General features: G+C 44.9%; 1 protein-coding gene across 1 annotated transcript in view; it reads right to left on the minus strand.

Annotated features, from left to right (window-relative positions):
- Nucleotides 1-78: 78 nt before the first annotated feature.
- The window catches only part of LOC311103251 (glycogen [starch] synthase, muscle-like), a gene marked incomplete at its 5' end in the record, with an annotated part of 22127 nt that continues 2067 nt past the window's right edge, over nt 79-20138 (minus strand). The window contains 13 exons of the mRNA XM_084144789.1: nt 79-3815; nt 5339-5419; nt 5508-5671; nt 6248-6343; nt 8057-8183; nt 8728-8920; nt 9273-9332; nt 9462-9568; nt 11372-11492; nt 13321-13438; nt 13696-13840; nt 17987-18172; nt 19857-20048. Coding sequence (XP_084000915.1) covers nt 3567-3815; nt 5339-5419; nt 5508-5671; nt 6248-6343; nt 8057-8183; nt 8728-8920; nt 9273-9332; nt 9462-9568; nt 11372-11492; nt 13321-13438; nt 13696-13840; nt 17987-18172; nt 19857-20048 — 1839 coding nt within the window. The 3' untranslated portion in view covers nt 79-3566. The remainder of the gene's footprint in view (nt 3816-5338; nt 5420-5507; nt 5672-6247; nt 6344-8056; nt 8184-8727; nt 8921-9272; nt 9333-9461; nt 9569-11371; nt 11493-13320; nt 13439-13695; nt 13841-17986; nt 18173-19856; nt 20049-20138) is intronic.

Here is a 20138-nt window from a genome sequence, read left to right on the forward strand (position 1 = left end):
TGTCCTTAAGCCATTTTGCCACAACTTTGGAAGTATGCTTGGGGTCATTGTCCATTTGGAAGACCCATTTGCGACCAAGCTTTAACTTCCTGACTGATGTCTTGAGATGTTGCTTCAATATATCCACATAATTTTCCTTCCTCATGATGCCATCTATTTTGTGAAGTACACCAGTCCCTCCTGCAGCAAAGCACCCCCACAGCATGATGCTGCCACCCCCGTGCTTCACGGTTGGGATGGTGTCCTTCGGCTTGCAAGCCCCCCATTTTTGCTACAAACATAACGATGGTCATTATGGCCAAACAGTTATATTTTTGTTTCATCAGACCAGAGGACATTTCTCCAAAAAGTACGATCTTTGTCCTCATGTGCAGTTGCAAACTGTAGTCTGGCTTTTTTATGGCGGTTTTGGAGCAGTGGCTTCTTCCTTGCTGAGCGGCCTTTCAGGTTATGTCGATATAGGACTTGTTTTACTGTAGATAGTTTTGTACCTGTGTCCTCCAGCATCTTCACAAGTTCCTTTGCTGTTGTTCTGGGATTGATTTGCACTTTTTGCACCAAAGTACGTTCATCTCTAGGAGACAAAACTCCTTCCTGAGCAGTATTTTACATTTACATTTACGTCATTTAGCAGACGCTCTTATCCAGAGCGACTTACAGTTAGTGCATACATTATTCTTTTTTATTTTCATACTGGCCCCCCGTGGGAAACGAACCCACAACCCTGGCGTTGCAAACGCCATGCTCTACCAACTGACGGCTGCGTGGTCCCATGGTGTTTATACTTGCGTACTATTGTTTGTACAGATAAACGAGGTACCTTCAGGCGTTTGGAAATTGCTCCCAAGGATGAACCAGACTTGTGGAGGTCTACAATATTTTTTCTGAGTTCTTGGCTGATTTCTTTTGATTTTCCCATGATGTCAAGCAAAGAGGCACTGAGTTTGAAGGTAGGCCTTGAAATACATCCACAGGTACACCTCCAATTGACTCAAATTATGTCAATTAACCTATAAGAAGCTTTCTGGAATTTTCCAAGCTGTTTAAAGGCACAGTCAACTTAGTGTATGTAAACTTCTGACCCACTGGAATTGTGATACAGTGAATTATAAGTTAAATAATCTGTCTAAACAATTGTTTGTGTCATGCACAAAGTAGATGTCCTAACCGACTTGACAAAACTATAGTTTGTTAAAAATAAATTTGTGGAGTGGTTGAAAAACAAGTTTTAATGACTCCAACCTAAGTGTATGTAAACTTCCGACTTCAACTGTATCTACAATTCTGGGCATTCAAATGTTGCACCTTCAACCTACCAAGTCCTACTACTGTATCCCAGCAGTACCTCCCTCCCTCCATTTTCTCTATACATTTAAAATATTACTTTTTGAAGTAACATTTTAAATGTGACAAACTCTTTCACAGGGTGATGGCAGGCACCACATTCATTAGAAATCATCTAGCAATAACTCACATAACTGAAATGGCTCTAATGATGCAGTTACATCCACTTTGAAGCAAATGTTTTTTACTGTGCTGCAATACATGTTAAGAGTTTAATGCCCAGTAACGTAACAGTTTAATGCCCAGTAACGTAACAGTTTAATGGCCAGTAACGTATGATGATCTTAATGTAGTGCCTTGATGTTGTGACACCACACACACCATTGTGACCTCACAACTAGAAGGTTCTAGCCGCAAAAATAAGGTTCTGAGATAATTGGCTTTACATTTCTGAACCTTCATTGGTTTTAATGTATTTTTATCTTGTATCCTTATGAACTTAACATGAATTGGAGTATTTAGAGTACTACATAGGTAGAGAACATTGAACAGAACAAGGCTATGTCAATAACTCCATTTTGACAAATGCAGATAGAACCTTATAAATGCCAAGCTCTCAGTATTTCCTGTTGTAGTAAACCCCAACAAAGAGAAGAGTCCAGTGTTTCATCATTAATACAGAGAATATACTTTATTTTCTCATCATCTGGTGTGTGATTGTAACACAAACAAACTGACACAGGCAGTGTGTGCTCTGGATCAACTCATCTCCTGTTTTCTGGCTGTGCACAGCTGGGAATGGGATACACCCAAAACTGTGACCCCCGCCATTATCTGTGACCCTTTCCCTTTGCTCCTCTAATACAGTCTGTCATCTAAAAACACGACTAGCTTCTCAGGACGGACGCCCCACCTTTTACCTAAACCTCAAAGAGTGCAGGCAGAATCAGTGTTCCATCTCTATACGTCACAAACATACATACTGCCACACACACACACACACAAAGAAAAACACTCAAACACTGGCTCACTGACTGAAAGGTTAAAAGGTGACCTATCGACAGTTTTTACACACAGGCTTGCCGGTTCAAGTACAGTACAACGCTCAGAGACAAACACACCCACAGAAAGGTCTGAATCTCTGAACGAATGGGAGCCTGTTTCAGCAGGAGGCTTTTCAGCAGGACGTTCTGAGGCTCAGCCATAGAGTTAGATAGAGGACTCATCTTTGTATCTGTGGTGGAAGCCATCAATGGCATTGTCCATGCAAATAAAATGGGTTATTTAACATCTAGTCTCACTCTATGGGCCCAGCTCTAAGTGTCGCTTATCTGTTTCCTAGCACAGGGAAGTGCTGCTGGTGGTTGGGTTTATATTACTGCTACAGTGCGACAGGAAAAGTGCTGCTGCTGTTTAAACAGGTTTCTGTTCCTGCTACAGTGTGACAGGAAAAGTGCTGCTGCTGTTTAAACAGGTTTCTGTTCCTGCTACAGCGCGACAGGAAAAGTGCTGCTGTTGGGTTGGTTGTGTGACTATGACATAGTGGGTCAATGCCTTTGCCCTTGTTAGCAAGACTAATTAGCCCTACTTTCTTTATCCACTGGTTATCATATGATTATCTTAGCCTTAGTTACAACTAATGTTAGTCTACACTAGCAATGTTGGCTGGATTTAATAAATTCCTAGATTTAAGGACCAGCGCACAGGAGGTTGGTGGCACCTTAATTGGGAAGGAAGGGCTCGTGGTAAATGCTGGAGCAGAATACCTGGAATGGTATTAAAATGCATCAAACACATGGTTTCAGCCATTATTCCATCTGATCCTCCCCTCAGCAGCCTCCTGTGGACCAGAGGTAACCTAGATTATTGACCAGAGGTAACCTAGATGATTCACCAGAGGTAACCTAGATTATTGACCAGAGGTAACCGTCCTATATACTCAAAGTTACCCCACTTTGTTATCTCAATGCTGGGCTTTTTAACTCAAGGAAATGTCGCCCCGTTAGCCATCTATTTCCTTTCCCTCTCTTCCTCCATTTCAGTACAGGTTGCTCACACAGGCTGAAGTGCACGGAGGTTTGGAAGACCTTCGGGGTGCTGGATTAATAACATATACTGGAATACTGTAATAGCTCATCTCTTCAACAGTTGTCGGATCTATATTATGTAAGTGGAGACAGTCAAGATAAGAGTGGTGTGTTTGTAACATGTATGTTGTGTAACAGTTCTTGTAGTGAGTGTCGGCATGTGTACGTTTGTGTGTGTATGTGAGAGAGAGACACTCAGTTTTTCACACTGGTGGCTCCGTTTTTCTCTCCATTGACACCTGGGAGGGTGTAAGGCAAGGCTGGACCCTTTTTACTAGGCAGGGTGAAGGGCTGGCGGATGTTCAAGCGGTCTTTCTCTGCCTCCGCATCTTCATCATAGCGGTCATCCTCTTCTTCTGCCTCGCTGTGGCGGGGGGAGGAGTGGCGCGACAGAGACGGAGATGGGGGCACAGAGGCTGGTCTAGGGTAACGGAAACCTTGGGCCTGAAAATAAATGGTGGTGGGGTTTAGAGGGGAAGACACAGACAACACACAATGCTGTGTTTAGACAGGCAGACACATTCTGATATGTTTTTCACCAATTGATCTTTTGAATAATCACATCAGATCTATTTCAGAGATGATCTGATTGGCCAAAAGGCTAATTCGTTTAAAAAGATCAGAATTTGGCTGCCTGTCTAAACGCAGCCAGAGTAGCATAGCAGTATGCGTCATCTCTGACACACTTTCTCATAAAATGTACTAATCCAGATGTACATCTTATTTTACAGATGAAATAAACCAGGGATGTCCAACTGAATCCCTTCAGGGCCGTGTCTGCTGGTTTTTGTTAGTTCCTTTCAAATAGTATCCAATTAGGACCGAGACAACCAGGTGAGGGGAGTGCCTAATTAATCTATGACCTTAACTGATCAATCAAGTACAAGGGAAGAGGGAAAACCCGCAGACACTCAGCCCTCCAGGCAATTGAGTAGACACCACTGTTATAACCCTCAGGCCTCCAGGTAATTGAGTAGACACCACTGTTATAACCCTCAGGCCTCCAGGTAATTGAGTAGACACCACTGTTATAACCCTCAGGCCTCCAGGTAATTGAGTAGACACCACTGTTATAACCCTCAGGCCTCCAGGTAATTGAGTAGTGTCGTGTATGAAGATTATGACTATTCTAGAGGGACAAAGGAAAGATGTTTATCTTAGTTCAAAAGTAGCCAGTGGTAGGGTGACGCCCCAGGGGGGATAGGTGATTGGACGGAAGAGGGAGCAACCCATATTTTGGCATTGTTTATAAGTATGAGCTAGACAAAGAGGGGGTCAGAAGCATTCAGATTATTTTGGGACAGTGCTTCTCCAGACACTGCGGGTCTGTAAACTTATGCTGTAAACTTGTGATATGAATAAAACTTCTAATCAAGGTGCAGCCTAAGCGGACTCTTTGTTTGACAGCAATAACCACCAGCAGCCGACGCGACACGACAGTAGACACCACTGTTATAACCCTCAGGCCTCCAGGTAATTGAGTAGACACCACTGTTATAACCCTCAGGCCTCCAGGTAATTGAGTAGACACCACTGTTATAACCCTCAGGCCTCCAGGTAATTGAGTAGACACCACTGTTATAACCCTCAGGCCTCCAGGTAATTGAGTAGACACCACTGTTATAACCCTCAGGCCTCCAGGTAATTGAGTAGACACCCCTGTTATAACCCTCAGGCCTCCAGGTAATTGAGTAAACACCACTGTTATAACCCTCAGGCCTCCAGGTAATTGAGTAGAAACCACTGTTATAACAACAGTCCAACTAAAAAGGTACACTACAGCAAATTCCTAGCGAATGGGTAAAGAACAATTTTTTTACTAATCCCCCCCGGGCACCATTAGGTACTAGGTAGTTTCCAATGGTGTAGAATTATTTAAACTAAGTACCCATTGTTACCCAAAAGGAGGAAACAGCATCTCCTCACCATACAGACAGACAGACAGACAGACACACTCATAGACTTACAGTCTCAGAGTCATGAGGTTGGTAGAAGTAGGTATCCGGGAAGGCTTTAGCCAGGGCCATGTGACGAGCTGATATATAATACTGAGAGAAAGAGCAGAGAGAGAGATAAGATGATAGTTGTAGTAGAACGGTTGACATTTCTCCTCTTGGCAAAGGTGAAAGGTCTCACCCTGCCCAGATATCTCCAGTCCAGAAGGTCACTCAGGCGCTCGGTGCGGTTCCGCTGGATGATCCTGGCACGCCGGCTCTGCTGGCAAAACTGGAACAGGTACGATGTGAGCTGATTACACGACTCATCAACCCCTCTGTACCGTCGATCAAGGATGTAGATTCCTGAGGTAGAGTACAACAGCATTAGTCAAATCTACTGGAGATCAGTTGGTAGAGAATGGTGTTTCTAAACGCAAAAGGTTGTGGGTTCAATTCCCGCTGGAACCACCCATTCGTACAATGTATACATGTATGACTGTATGTTGCTTTGGATAAAAGCCTCAGCTAAAATGGCATATTATAAACCGGGTAGTTCGAGTCCTGAATGCTGATTGGCTGAAATCTGTGGTATATCAGACCGTATACCACTGGTATGACAAAACATTTATTTTTACTGCTCTAATTACGTTGATAACCAGTTTATAATAGCAATAAGGCACCTCTGGGGTTAGTGATATGGCCAATATACCACGGCTAAGGGCTGTATCCAGGTGCTCCGCGTTGCGTCGTGCATAAGAACAGCCCTCAGCCGTGGTATATTGTCCATATACCACACCCTCTCAGGCCTTATTGGTTAATACTTTTTTATTGGGACCATTACTTTTCTAAATGTAGAATGTTTTTATCAGCCCCTTGGAAGACAGTAAATAACTTTGGCTTGGACGCATACTGTATATTCTGAACACACAGGGAACACACCGTATGCTGAGGGGTCAGCTATGTGTTCTTCCATGAAGCAGCCGAACCCAGAAAGGTTGGTAGAGATCGAGGGGATCCCCATGACTGTACACTCAGCTGAGAGAGACAGAGACAGAGATTGAAGTAAATATACTTGTATATACAGCCAATGTTCAAGACAACCATATCTCATAGTATCTTTAAGAGTCTACCTGGTGTACAGTGGCTTGCGAAAGTATTCACCCCCTTGGCATTTTTCCTATTTTGTTGCCTTACAACCTGGAATTAAAATTGATTTTTGGGGGGTTTGTATCATTTCATTTACACAACATGCCCACCACTTTGAAGATGCAAAATATGTTTTATTGTGAAACAAACAAGAAATAAGACAAGAAAACAGAAAACTTGAGCATTCATAACTATTCACCCCCCCCAAAGTCAATACTTTGTAGAGCCACCTTTTGCAGCAATTACAGCTGAAAGTCTCTATAAGCTTGGCCACTGGGATTTTTGCCCATTCTTCAAGGCAAAACTGCTCCAGCTCCTTCAAGTTGGATGGGTTCCGCTGGTGTACAGCAATCTTTAAGTCATACCACAGATTTTCAATTGGATTGAGGTCTGGGCTTTGACTAGGCCATTCCAAGACATTTAAATGTTTCCCCTTAAACCACTCGAGTGTTGCTTTAGCAGTATGCTTAGGGTCATTGTCCTGCTGGAAGGTGAACCTCTGTCCCAGTCTCAAATCTCTGGAAGACTGAAATTTCCCTCAAGAATTTCCCTGTATTTAGCGCCATCCATCATTCTTTCAATTCTGACCAGTTTCCCAGTCCCTGCCAATGAAAAACATCCCCACAGCATGATGCTGCCACCACCATGCTTCACTGTGGGGATGGTGTTCTCGGGTTTGCGCCAGACATAGCTTTTTCCTTGATGGCCAAAAAGCTCAATTTTAGTCTCATCTGAACAGAGTACCTTCTTCCATATGTTTGGGGAGTCTCCCACATGGCTTTTGGCAAACACCAAATGTGTTTGCTTATTTTTTTCTGTAAGCAATGGCTTTTTTCTGGCCACTCTTCCGTAAAGCCCAGCTCTGTGGAGTGTACGGCTTAAAGTGGTCCTATGGACAGATACTCCAATCTCCGCTGTGGAGCTTTGTAGCTCCTTCAGGGTTATCTTTGGTCTCTTTGTTGCCTCTCTGATTATTGCCCTCCTTGCCTGGTCCGTGAGTTTTGGTGGGCGGTCCTCTCTTGGCAGGTTTGTTGTGGTGCCATATTCTTTCCATTTTTTTTATAATGGATTTAAAATGGTGCTCCGTGGGATGTTCAAAGTTTTTGATATTTTTTTTATAACCCAACCCCGATCTGTACTTCTCCACAACTTTGTCCTTGACCTGTTTGGAGAGCTCCTTGGTCTTCATGATGCCGCTTGCTTGGTGGTGCCCCTTGCTTAGTGGTGTTGCAGACTCTGGGGCCTTTCAGAACAGGTGTATATATACTGAGATCATGTGACACTTAGATTGCACACAGGTGGACTTTATTAACTAATTATGTGACTTCTAAAGGTAATTGGTTGCACCAGATCTTATTTAGGGGCTTCATAGCGGTGAATACATATGCACGCACCACTTTTCCGTTATTTATTTTTTAGATTCTTAATTTTTTTTTCACCAATTTGGACTATTTTGTGTATGTCCATTACATGAAATCCAAATAAAAATCAATTTAAATTACAAGTTGTAATGCAACAAAATAGGAAAAACGCCAAGGGGGTGTGAATACTTTTGCAAGGCACTGTATATCTCCATGGTTCATAGCATCTTTAAGAGTCTACCTGGTGTATATCCCCATGGTTCGTAGTAAGAGGGGAACACTCCAAGATGGCAGCCTCTTACAAACTCTTCATAATCCATCGGCAGGAGGGGAGAGGTGGAGGAGAGGAACTCTGGGTGGAAGATCACCTAAAAGGATTATGGGAAGCACGAAGCAGGGGATGAGGATGGAGTTCACAAGATGAAAGATAGATGGGCTTCCACCATATTATTTACACCAGTTTTACAAGTCTTCCAATCACTGCAGAATAATAATTATTTCTAAGCAATTGAACCCATTTGACCCACAGCTATGCAGTGGGCCAGGGCCCATGGTTTCTAGTCCAGACTGGTGTCACGTGTCACAAATGTCATTCCTATAACACTATCCTACTACTGATGCACAGGCCAGTCTGGACTAGAAACCATGGGCCCTGGCCCACTGCATAGCTGTGGGTCAAACGGTATGACGGTTATGTATTTGAAATACCTGTTGTTTTTAATTGCACTGAATGCATGTAAAGTGTCAGTCTAGCCCACCTGCCATCTCACTGCCAAATCAGGACACAATGAAAAAAGCCTCTGGCCTTTGTGTTTTTATCCTGGATAATTTTTACGTAGGCTACGTAAAGTAGTCTGGCTGGAGCAGTCTACTACTTCTAATGATCTAATCAATTCAAATCAATCAATCTACCTTGACGCGGTCGGCAGAGCTGTTGAACAGACCAATGCGGCGAATGCAAGTGAGGATGGGGTCGTTGCTGTCCTCCAGCATGTTGTGGGTACAGATGGGAGGCTGGCACTGCCTCTGGGTGGCAAAGATGGCACGCTTCATCATGGTGAAGTCATCCTTGTCCAGCATCTTGGACACGTCCGGCAACTGCCCACTAATCCAGGACAGAGGTAGATTTTACTAAGGGGTAAAATACAAACTAGTACAAAAGCTCTGATGAAGGCCAAGAGGCAGACACGTAAGCTTGAATAAAATGTGTGTGGGTTTCCCTTCTCTTTAACTAAGAAAAAGTCATTCATACATACTGTAGTGTATAGAAGTTCTCTTAAGAGTAATAATGGTTCAAGTACAGTGAATCATATGGGTTTACAGTACAGTGATTCATATGGGTTTACAGTACAGTGAATCATATGGGTTTACAGTACAGTGAATCATATGGGTTTACAGTATAGTTATTGTACTGGTAGTTCAACAGCACAAATGGGGATTCATAGAGGTCCACTTACACCAGCAGTGATTCATAAAGTTTCTTTCCGAAGCGTTCTTTCACTGTATGAGCTGTATCCCTGCCATGAGGAGGTTAAAACAAAGTCAAGTTATTAGTCACTATAAATACATTCGTTTTCTTATTTTTTCACATGCAAGTGTCTCCCTCTGTGGCAGGAAACAGCTATGATGATGGTGTTGATCATTACCAGAGCTGCTTCCTGACTGCTTGGCCTTTCAGTGTCTCCACGTTGAAGTTGTTTGTCCGCGCAGGCATGATGAAGAACGCAACGACAGTCACATCGCTGTGGTTGACCTGAGAGAGAGAGAGAGAGAGAGAGACAAAAAGAAAGTGAGGGAGTAAATACCTACATCTAACTAACCGACCGACAAGCTGGTAGAGTGAATGGGTATGTACACACACACAGGCACATACAGTGCATTCGGAAAGTATTCAGACCCCTTGACTTTTTCCACTTTGTTACGTTACAGCCTTATTCTAAAATTGATTTTTTTTTAAATTCCCTCATCAATCTACAGACAATAACCCATAATGACAAAGTGCTAACAGGTTTGTAGAAATTTTAGCAAATGTATTAAAAATAAAAAACAGAAATACCTTATTTACGTAAGTATTCAGACCCTTTACTATGAGACTCGAAATTGAGCTTAGGTGCATCCTGTTTCCATTGATCATCCTTGAGATGTTTCTACAACTTGATTGGAGTCCACCTGTGATACATTCAATTGATTGGACATTATTTGGAAAGGCACACTCCTGTCTATATAAGGTCCCACAGTTGACAGTGCATGTCTGAGCAAAAACCAAGCCATGAGGTCAAAGGAATTGTCCGTAGAGCTCCAATACAGGATTGTGTCGAGGCACAGATCTGGGGAACGGTACCAAAAATATTCTGCAGCATTGAAGGTCCCCAAGAACACGGTGGCCTCCATCATTCTTAAATGGAAGAAGTTTAGAACCACCAAGACGCTTCCTAGAGCTGGCCGCCCGGCCAAACTGAGCAATCGGGGGAGAAGGGCCCGATGGTCACTCTGACAGAGCTCCAGAGTTCCTCTGTGGGGATGGCAGAACCTTCCAGAAGGACAACCATCTCTGCAGCACTCCACCAATCAGGCCTTTATGGTAGAGTGGTCAGATGGAAACCACTCCTCAGTAAAAGGCACATGACAGCCCGCTTGGAGTTTGCCAAAAGGCACCTAAAGACTCTCAGACCATGAGAAACAAGATTCTCTGTGCTGATGAAACCAAGATTGAACTCTTTGGCCTGAATGCCAAGCGTCACGTCTGGAGGAAACCTGGCACCATCCCCACAGTGAAGCATGGTGGTGGCAGCATCATGCTGTGGGGATGTTTTTCAGCTGCAGGGACTGGGAGACTAGTCAGGATCGAAGGAAAGATTAACAGAGCAAAGTACAGAGAGATCCTTGATGAAAACCTGCTCCAGAGCACTCAGGACCTCAGACTGGGGCGAAGGTTCACCTTCTAACAGGACAACGACCCTAAGCACACAGCCAAGACAACGCAGGAGTGGCTTCAGGACAAGTCTCTGAATGTCCTTAAGTGGCCCAGCCAGAGCCCAGACTTGAACCCAATCAGACATCTCTGGAGAGACCTGAAAATAGCTGTGCAGCGACGCTCCCCATCCAACCTGACAGAGCTTGAGAGGATCTGCAGGGAAGAATGGGAGAAACTCCCCAAATACAGGTGTGCCAAACTTGTAGCGTCATACCCAAGAAGACTTGAGGCTGTAATCGCTGCCAAAGGTGCTTCAACAAAGTACTGAGTAAAGGGTCTGAATACTTATGTAAATGTGATATTTCCGTGGGGGGTTTTGTAATACATTTGCAAAATTTTCTAAAAACCTGTTTTTGCTTGGTCATTACGGGGTGTTGTGTCTAGATTAGTGATTTTTTACCATTTGAGAATAAGGCTGTAAAGTAACAAAATGTGTAAAAAGTCAAGGGGTCTGAATACTTTCCGAATGCACTGTTTAGAATAGCACAGACAAACACACACATCCTCTGATACACGTGTGTACACACACACACAGTGCCACACACACAGTGCCGGACACGGACACACACAAACACAGCTTACTCTCAGTAGATAGTTGAGTCTGGCCAAAGCCTCCAAGAAGATATCAGCCCCTTTGTTGCTGAACTCATACCTCCCAGCGATGAACAGGAACAGACACTTGTCCAGGTTAAAGTCCAGGTGCCTGTCGGGTGGGACAACAAAAACCATTCAAGATGAGACCAAATGATGCAATGATGCAAACCTGACATCACCTGACCACATTTCCAGACCAGGGTTGGAGTCAATTTCATTTAAATTCAGTCAATTCAGAAAGTAAACTGACATTCCAATTTTCCACAATGCTTCTCTATGAGAATTGGAATTGGAATTCAGGTTATTTCCTAAATTGAAATGGAATTGACCCCAACCCTGGTACAACCACATCATTCATTTATTCACTTGTGCGCCATACTGAAGATTTAAAGCATTAAAATGAGGGTTGGGGTATCTAGAATTAGATAACGAGATTGAGAATCTTACCTAATTAAATTACCACTCAAAAAATACCACTCAAAAAAGACCAGTTTCATTAGTTCACTGTTGATACAGTCCCAAAATGTCAGCAATTAAGTTTAAGATCTAGAAAATGCATCACACTGTGACACGTTCTGTTTTCTGAAAGTTCTATATCTTGAAAACTTTATTGCTGACATGCAAAACATTTTGGGACTGTATCAACAGTGGACTAATGAAACAAATACCAAAAGATAGCTTTTGAGTGGAAATTTCCTTTAAAGGCCATTGGAAACTTCCGACAGAAGGCCATGCACACAGCCCGGGGCCAAGCTACCCATCACTGCTAGGGCCCTAGCCAGTCAGTAATTGATAGTGACCGGTCCTGTGTCCCATAATGTGTCTGCATTCCATACAGAACCAGGATAATAATGACTAGCCATCTTTTAAATTAGTATGCCCTTGTGTTCTTACAATCATTTGGATAGATTTACTGCAATAGCAAAGAAAATAGACTTAAAATAATGTGTAAAATGTATTTATTGCAGATTTCAAAGTGCCATGTGTACTTTCTGCAAAATCCTTTAGAGGGCAGAATTAGAAAAACAATACTTGATCTAAAACAAACGTTACCACGAAAATGTTTTACATTAATAAAGTGGGGAGTAGCATTTACTAGTAGATATCATAACTTGGAATATCTTTCCCCCACGCAACAACCAGCTGTTTGAGAGCTGCGCAATCTCTCTGCCCATCAGATTATCTATAGGCTGTGTGTGCAGCCCGTGTGTGATAAATAATCGACATAACGAATGAAAAGCATTGGGAATACATCTGATTTTTAAATCAATTATATAGCCTAGATTTAAAATGACATTATTAAAATAAAAAATGTCACTGGCCCCCACTGACTGGGATGATCGACTGCCCCGGAGGGTTTCCAAAATGTCACATGAATGTTTCAGTAAATCATGATTTAAAAAAAGGAAATTGTGAACTCAAAACTAATGTGACCAGGTAAAATAAATTCACGGGCATCCTTAAGACCAATTAAAAATGTGTTGCACTGCCAAGTCAAAAGGTCGCAAATGCGACTGTTTTGGTCGCAGTATCAAACCCTGCAAATGATAAAGTGCCAGTTAGGTTCTAACAAGAGGCTGTTTCCAGGGTTGTCTATTAATATGATAGGTGAAGAGCCCAAGAGGTAACACTCCCACCACTTGGCAAAAACTGGTTGAATCAACGTTGTTTCCGCTTCATAATTTGTTTTGTTGATGTTGAATCAACGTGGAAAAATGCAACAACAAAAAAAATCTACATAAGGGAATTTTGTCTTTCTTTCCCACCCAACTTTTAAGCTAAATCCAATGTTATGGTGACATTTTTTGTTGATTTCACCTTAGTTGACAACTCAACATAATGCCAATCAAAAATAGACATTGAAATGACATCTGTTCCCAGTGGGCCAGCAGTATGCATATATAATATGTTTGTGTTTGGGTGGTGACCCCACTGACCCATAGAAGTGACCTCTGATGAACTCCTGGATCCGGTTCTTGCTCTGGGCGTGCAGGTTCTGGAACTCATGCATGGCAGAGAACTTCTTCACGTTCAGCCCATTAGGGGTGATTATGTCTGTGGGGTGGGGTGGCGGGGGAGAAGGAGAGAGAGAGAGAGGGGCGTGGGAGAGAGGGAGAACGGGAGAGGGAGAGAGAGAGAGAGAGAGTGAGGGAGAGAGAGAACAGGAGATGGAGAAAGAGAACAGGAGAGGAGAGGTTAGCCAGACAGTCAACTAAGAACAAACAAAGAGGTTAAAAAACAGAGACAGACTTGAGAGCAATTACTGTGACAGGCATGTACACCCACGCACACACGCACGTGCACAAACACACCTGGTTTCCTCTTGAGCAGGTGCTCTGCCTCAACGGCTGTGATCTGGGAGACGGTGGTGAAGACATGAGCGCAGCGCGCCGCTGTCCGCTCCAGACAATACCGATGGTAGATCTGTCTATCCCCCGCCTCCTTATCCAAGTTGAACTGAGAGAGAGAGAGAGAGAGAGAGAGAGAGAGAGAGAGAGAGAGAGAGAGAGAGAGAGAGAGAGAGAGAGAGAGAGAGAACAAGATTAAGCTATTACCTACCATAAGATAAAGTGAATTGAATAAATAACTTGCAAAATATATATACACTGCTCAAAAAAATAAAGGGAACACTTAAACAACACATCCTAGATCTGAATGAATGAAATAATCTTATTAAATACTTTTTTCTTTACATAGTTGAATGTGCTGACAACAAAATCACACAAAAATTATCAATGGAAATCAAATGTATCAACCCATGGAGGTCTGGATTTGGAGTCACCCTCAAAATTAAAGTGGAAAACCACACTACAGGCTGATCCAACTTTGATGTAATGTCCTTAAAACAAGTCAAAATGAGGCTCAGTAGTGTGTGTGGCCTCCACGTGCCTGTATGACCTCCCTACAACGCCTGGGCATGCTCCTGATGAGGTGGCGGATGGTCTCCTGAGGGATCTCCTCCCAGACCTGGACTAAAGCATCCGCCAACTCCTGGACAGTCTGTGGTGCAACGTGGCGTTGGTGGATGGAGCGAGACATGATGTCCCAGATGTGCTCAATTGGATTCAGGTCTGGGGAATGGGCGGGCCAGTCCATAGCATCAATGCCTTCCTCTTGCAGGAACTGCTGACACACTCCAGCCACATGAGGTCTAGCATTGTCTTGCATTAGGAGGAACCCAGGGCCAACCGCACCAGCATATGGTCTCACAAGGGGTCTGAGGATCTCATCTCGGTACCTAATGGCAGTCACGCTACCTCTGGCGAGCACATGGAGGGCTGTGCGGCCCCCCAAAGAAATACCACCCCACACCATGACTGACCCACCGCCAAACCAGTCATGCTGGAGGATGTTGCAGGCAGCAGAACATTCTCCACGGTGTCTCCAGACTCTGTCACGTCTGTCACATGTGCTCAGTGTGAACCTGCTTTCATCTGTGAAGAGCACAGGGCACCAGTGGCGAATATGCCAATCTTGGTGTTCTCTGGCAAATGCCAAACGTCCTGCACGGTGTTGGGCTGTAAGCACAACCCCCACCGGTGGACTTCGGGCCCTCATACCACCCTCATGGAGTCTGTTTCTGACCGTTTGAGCAGACACATGCACATTTGTGGCCTCCTGGAGGTAATTTTGCAGGGCTCTGGCAGTGCTCCTCCTGCTCCTCCTTGCACAAAGGCGGAGGTTGCGGTCCTGCTGCTGGGTTGTTGCCCTCCTACGGCCTCCTCCACGTCTCCTGATGTACTGGCCTGTCTCCTGGTAGTGCCTCCATGCTCTGGACACTACGCTGACAGACACAGCAAACCTTCTTGCCACAGCTCGCATTGATGTGCCATCCTGGATGAGCTGCACTACCTGAGCCACTTGTGTGGGTTGTAGACTCCATCTCATGCTACCACTAGAGTGAAAGCACCGCCAGCATTCAAAAGTGACCAAAACATCAGCCAGGAAGCATAGGAACTGAGAAGTGGTCTGTGGTCACCACCTGCAGAACCACTTCTTTATTGGGGGTGTCTTGCTAATTGCCTATAATTTCCACCTGTTGTCTATTCCATTTGCACAACAGCATGTGAAATGTATTGTCAATCAGTGTTGCTTCCTAAGTGGACAGTTTGATTTCACAGAAGTGTGATTGACTTGGAGTTACATTGTGTTGTTTAAGTGTTCCCTTTATTTTTTTGAGCAGTGTATATATACAGTGAGGGAAAAAAGTATTTGATCCCCTGCTGATTTTGTACGTTTGCCCATTGACAAAGAAATGATCAGTCTATAATTTTAATGGTAGGTTTATTTGAACAGTGAGAGACAGAATAAATATAAAAAAATCCAGAAAAATGCATGTCAAAAATGTTATTAATTGATTTGCATTTTAAGGAGGGAAATAAGTATTTGACCACTCTACAAAACATGACTTAGTACTTGGTGGCAAAACCCTTGTTGGCAATCACAGAGGTCAGATGTTTCTTGTAGTTGGTCACCAGGTTTGCACACATCTCAGGAAGGATTTTGTCCCACTCCTCTTTGCAGATCTTCTCCAAGTCATTAAGGTTTCTAACCTGACGTTTGGCAACTCGAACCTTCAGCTCCCTCCACAGATTTTCTATGGGATTATGGTCTGGAGACTGGCTAGGCCACTCCAGGACCTTAATGTGCTTCTTCTTGAGCCACTCCTTTGTTGCCTTGGCCGTGTGTTTTGGGTCATTGTCATGCTGGAATACCCATCCACGACCCATTTTCAATGCCCTGGCTGAGGGAAGGAGGTTCTCACCCAAGATTTGACGGTACATGGCCCCGTCCATCGTCCCTTTGATGTGGTGAAGTTGTCCTGTCCCCTTAACAGAAAAACACCCCCAAAGCATAATGTTTCCACTTCCATGTTTGACGGTGGGGATGGTGTTCTTGGGGTCATAGGCAGCATTCCTCCTCCTCCAAACACGGCGAGTTGAGTTGATGCCAAAGAGCTAGATTTTGGTCTCATCTGCCCACAACACTTTCACCCAGTTCTCCTCTGAATCATTCAGATGTTCATTGGCAAACTTCAGACGGCCCTGTATATGTGGGCGGCGCACAATTGGCCCAGCGTCGTCCAGGGTAGGGGAGGGAATGGCCGGCAGGGATGTAGCTCAGTTGATAGAGCATGGCGTTTGCAACGTCAGGGTTGTGGGTTCGATTCCCACGGGGGGCCAGTATAAAAAAAAAAAATGTATTCACTAACTGTAAGTCGCTCTGGATAAGAGCGTCTGCTAAATGACTAAAATGTAAAATGTAATGTAAATGTAATATGTGCTTTCTTGAGCAGGGGGACCTTGCGGGCGCTGCAGGATTTCAGTCCTTCACGGCGTAGTGTGTTACCAATTGTTTTCTTGGTGACTATGGTCCCAGCTGCCTTGAGATCATTGACAAGATCCTCCCGTGTAGTTCTGGGCTGATTCCTCACCGTTCTCATGATCATTGCAACTCCACGAGGTGAGATCTTGCATGGAGCCCCAGGCCGAGGGAGATTGACAGTTATTTTGTGTTTCTTCCATTTGCGAATAATCGCACCAACTGTTGTCACCTTCTCACCAAGTTGCTTGGCGATGGTCTTGTAGCCCATTCCAGCCTTGTGTAGGTCTACAATCTTGTCCCTGACATCCTTGGAGAGCTCTTTGGTCTTGGCCATGGTGGAGAGTTTGGAATCTGATTGATTGATTGCTTCTGTGGACAGGTGTCTTTTATACAGGTAACAAGCTGAGATTAGGAGCACTCCCTTTAAGAGTGTGCTCCTAATCTCAGCTCGTTACCTGTATAAAAGACACCTGGGAGCCAGAAATCTTTCTGATTGAGAGGGGGTCAAATACTTATTTCCCTCATTAAAATGCAAATCAATTTATAACATTTTTGACATGCGTTTTTCTGGATTTATTTTGTTGTTATTCTGTCTCGCACTGTTCAAATAAACCTACCATTAAAATTATAGACTGATCATTTCTTTGTCAGTGGGCAAACGTACAAAATCAGCAGGGGATCAAATACTTTTTTCCCCTCACTGTATGTATGTATGTATATATATATACTAGATTTTTATGATTAAAAAATCCTATCCAAATCTTATCTGATCTAGAGTAGTGCCTAGGGTAACTTTCAGCAGTTATGGGTCAAGTAAATAGCACATAAAATAAGTGCTTTCACTGTTTTAATGGAGCAATCCAGGGTCGATGAAACAGGACACACTAGATGCTAAAACAAACATGCTAAAAATGCTAAGGTCCTGCCCGCCCCACCTTCCACACACTTGCGTAACTCTAGATGGATCAGATTGGTATCATCAGTCTGTTAACAGTTCCCTTTCAGATCTACACTAGTGAATACTAAGTAGGGGACTAGGGGTAAGGGGTTGATTTAGGATCGGGGCAAAGGATACTAGCTAGGGTGATACAGCTGACCTTCAAATAACCTAGAATGACCTACAACACTTACTGTGAGGTCAGTTACCTGTGAATGATGCTGAAGATGCACAAAGACAGAACGATCAGAACATTGTAAACATGACATCCCAACCCTGACCAACACACACACACACACCACAGATCATGACATCACACCACAGATCATGAAATCACTCACACCGGCGAGGTTGTTGTAGAAGTCCACGCTGCCGGCACATAGGTAGCGTCCCAGCAGGGTGGCGTGGGTGGTGAAGATGGTTGCCACGGGCAACTGTCTCTGTCGGCATAGCGCCAGGCCAAGGCCTGCCAGCCACTCATGGAAATGGGCCAGGATATGGGGAGGCTCCTCACACTGCGCTGCATACTGGAGGAGGACAATGTGGGGTTAATATAATGGGCCAGGATACTGGAGGAGGACAACGTGGGGTTAATATAATGGGCCAGGATACTGGAGGAGGACAACGTGGGGTTAATATAATTGGCCAGGATACTGGAGGAAGACAACGTTACTAATTACATTTACATTTTAGTCATTTAGCAGACGCTCTTATCCAGAGCGACTTACAGTTAGTGAGTGCATACATTTTTATTTTTTATACTGGAATCGAACCCACAACCCTGGCGTTGCAAATGCCATGCTCTACCAACTGAGCTACATCCCTGCCGGCCATTCCCTCCCCTACCCTGGACGACGCTGGGCCAATTGTGCGCCGCCCCATGGGTCTCCCGGTCGCGGCCGGCTATGACAGAGCCTGGATTCGAACCAGGATCTCTAGTGGCACAGCTAGCACTGCGATGCAGTGCCTTAGACCACTGCGCCACTCGGGAGGGACTAATGAACTGCAACCTTGCACTGACACAAGCCATTATTCAACTGGATAGAACCACCTACTTCCCTGTTATAATGGTGAGCAGTGTGTAGGCCACACCCCCCTTAACCCATTATCCCTGACAGCAACCCACCTCTCCTAGTAACCCATTATCCCTGACCCTCCCTGGCAGCAACCCACCTCTCCTAGTAACCCATTATCCCTGACCCTCCCTGGCAGAAACCCACCTCTCCTAGTAACCCATTATCCCTGACAGCAACCCACCTCTCCTAGTAACCCATTATCCCTGACCCTCCCTGGCAGCAACCCACCTCTCCTAGTAACCCATTATCCCTGACCCTCCCTGGCAGCAACCCACCTCTCCTAGTAACCCATTATCCCTGACCCTCCCTGGCAGCAACCCACCTCTCCTAGTAACCCATTATCCCTGACCCTCCCTGGCAGCAACCCACCTCTCCTAGTAACCCATTATCCCTGACAGCAACCCACCTCTCCTAGTAACCCATTATCCCTGACCCTCCCTGGCAGCAACCCACCTCTCCTAGTAACCCATTATCCCTGACAGCAACCCACCTCTCCTAGTAACCCATTATCCCTGACAGCAACCCACCTCTCCTAGTAACCCATTATCCCTGACCCTCCCTGGCAGCAACCCACCTCTCCTAGTAACCCATTATCCCTGACCCTCCCCTGGCAGCAACCCACCTCTCCTAGTAACCCATTATCCCTGACCCTCCCTGGCAGCAACCCACCTCTCCTAGTAACCCATTATCCCTGACCCTCCCTGGCAGCAACCCACCTCTCCTAGTAACCCATTATCCCTGACAGCAACCCACCTCTCCTAGTAACCCATTATCCCTGACCCTCCCTGGCAGCAACCCACCTCTCCTAGTAACCCATTATCCCTGACAGCAACCCACCTCTCCTAGTAACCCATTATCCCTGACAGCAACCCACCTCTCCTAGTAACCCATTATCCCTGACCCTCCCTGGCAGCAACCACCTCTCCTAGTAACCCATTATCCCTGGCAGCAACCCACCTCTCCTAGTAACCCATTATCCTGACCCTCCCTGGCAGCAACCCACCTCTCCTAGTAACCCATTATCCCTGGCAGCAACCCACCTCTCCTAGTAACCCATTATCCCTGACCCTCCCTGGCAGCAACCCACCCTCTCCTAGTAACCCATTATCCCTGACCCTCCCTGGCAGCAACCCACTCTCCCTAGTAACCAGGCGGTCAAGAAGCCAAAGAGGACGGCGTCGTTGGCCTCACGGTCGAACCAGGGCACCCCGATGGAGAAGTTGTTCCACAATTCTTTCTTCCAATTGTCCAGGTTCCAGGCAGTGAACGCCACATCTATCAGCACCACGTACGGACTCCCCTCAATCAGCCAACGACCAAAGTACACCTAGGGTGAAGAAAAAGAAAGAAAGAAAGAAAGAAAGAAAGAAAGAAGAGAGAGAGAGAGAGAGAGAGAGGAGAGAGAGAGAGAGAGAGA

The sequence above is a fragment of the Coregonus lavaretus genome (genome assembly GCF_964263955.1).
Source record: "Coregonus lavaretus genome assembly, chromosome: 28".
Classification (NCBI taxonomy): domain Eukaryota; kingdom Metazoa; phylum Chordata; class Actinopteri; order Salmoniformes; family Salmonidae; genus Coregonus; species Coregonus lavaretus.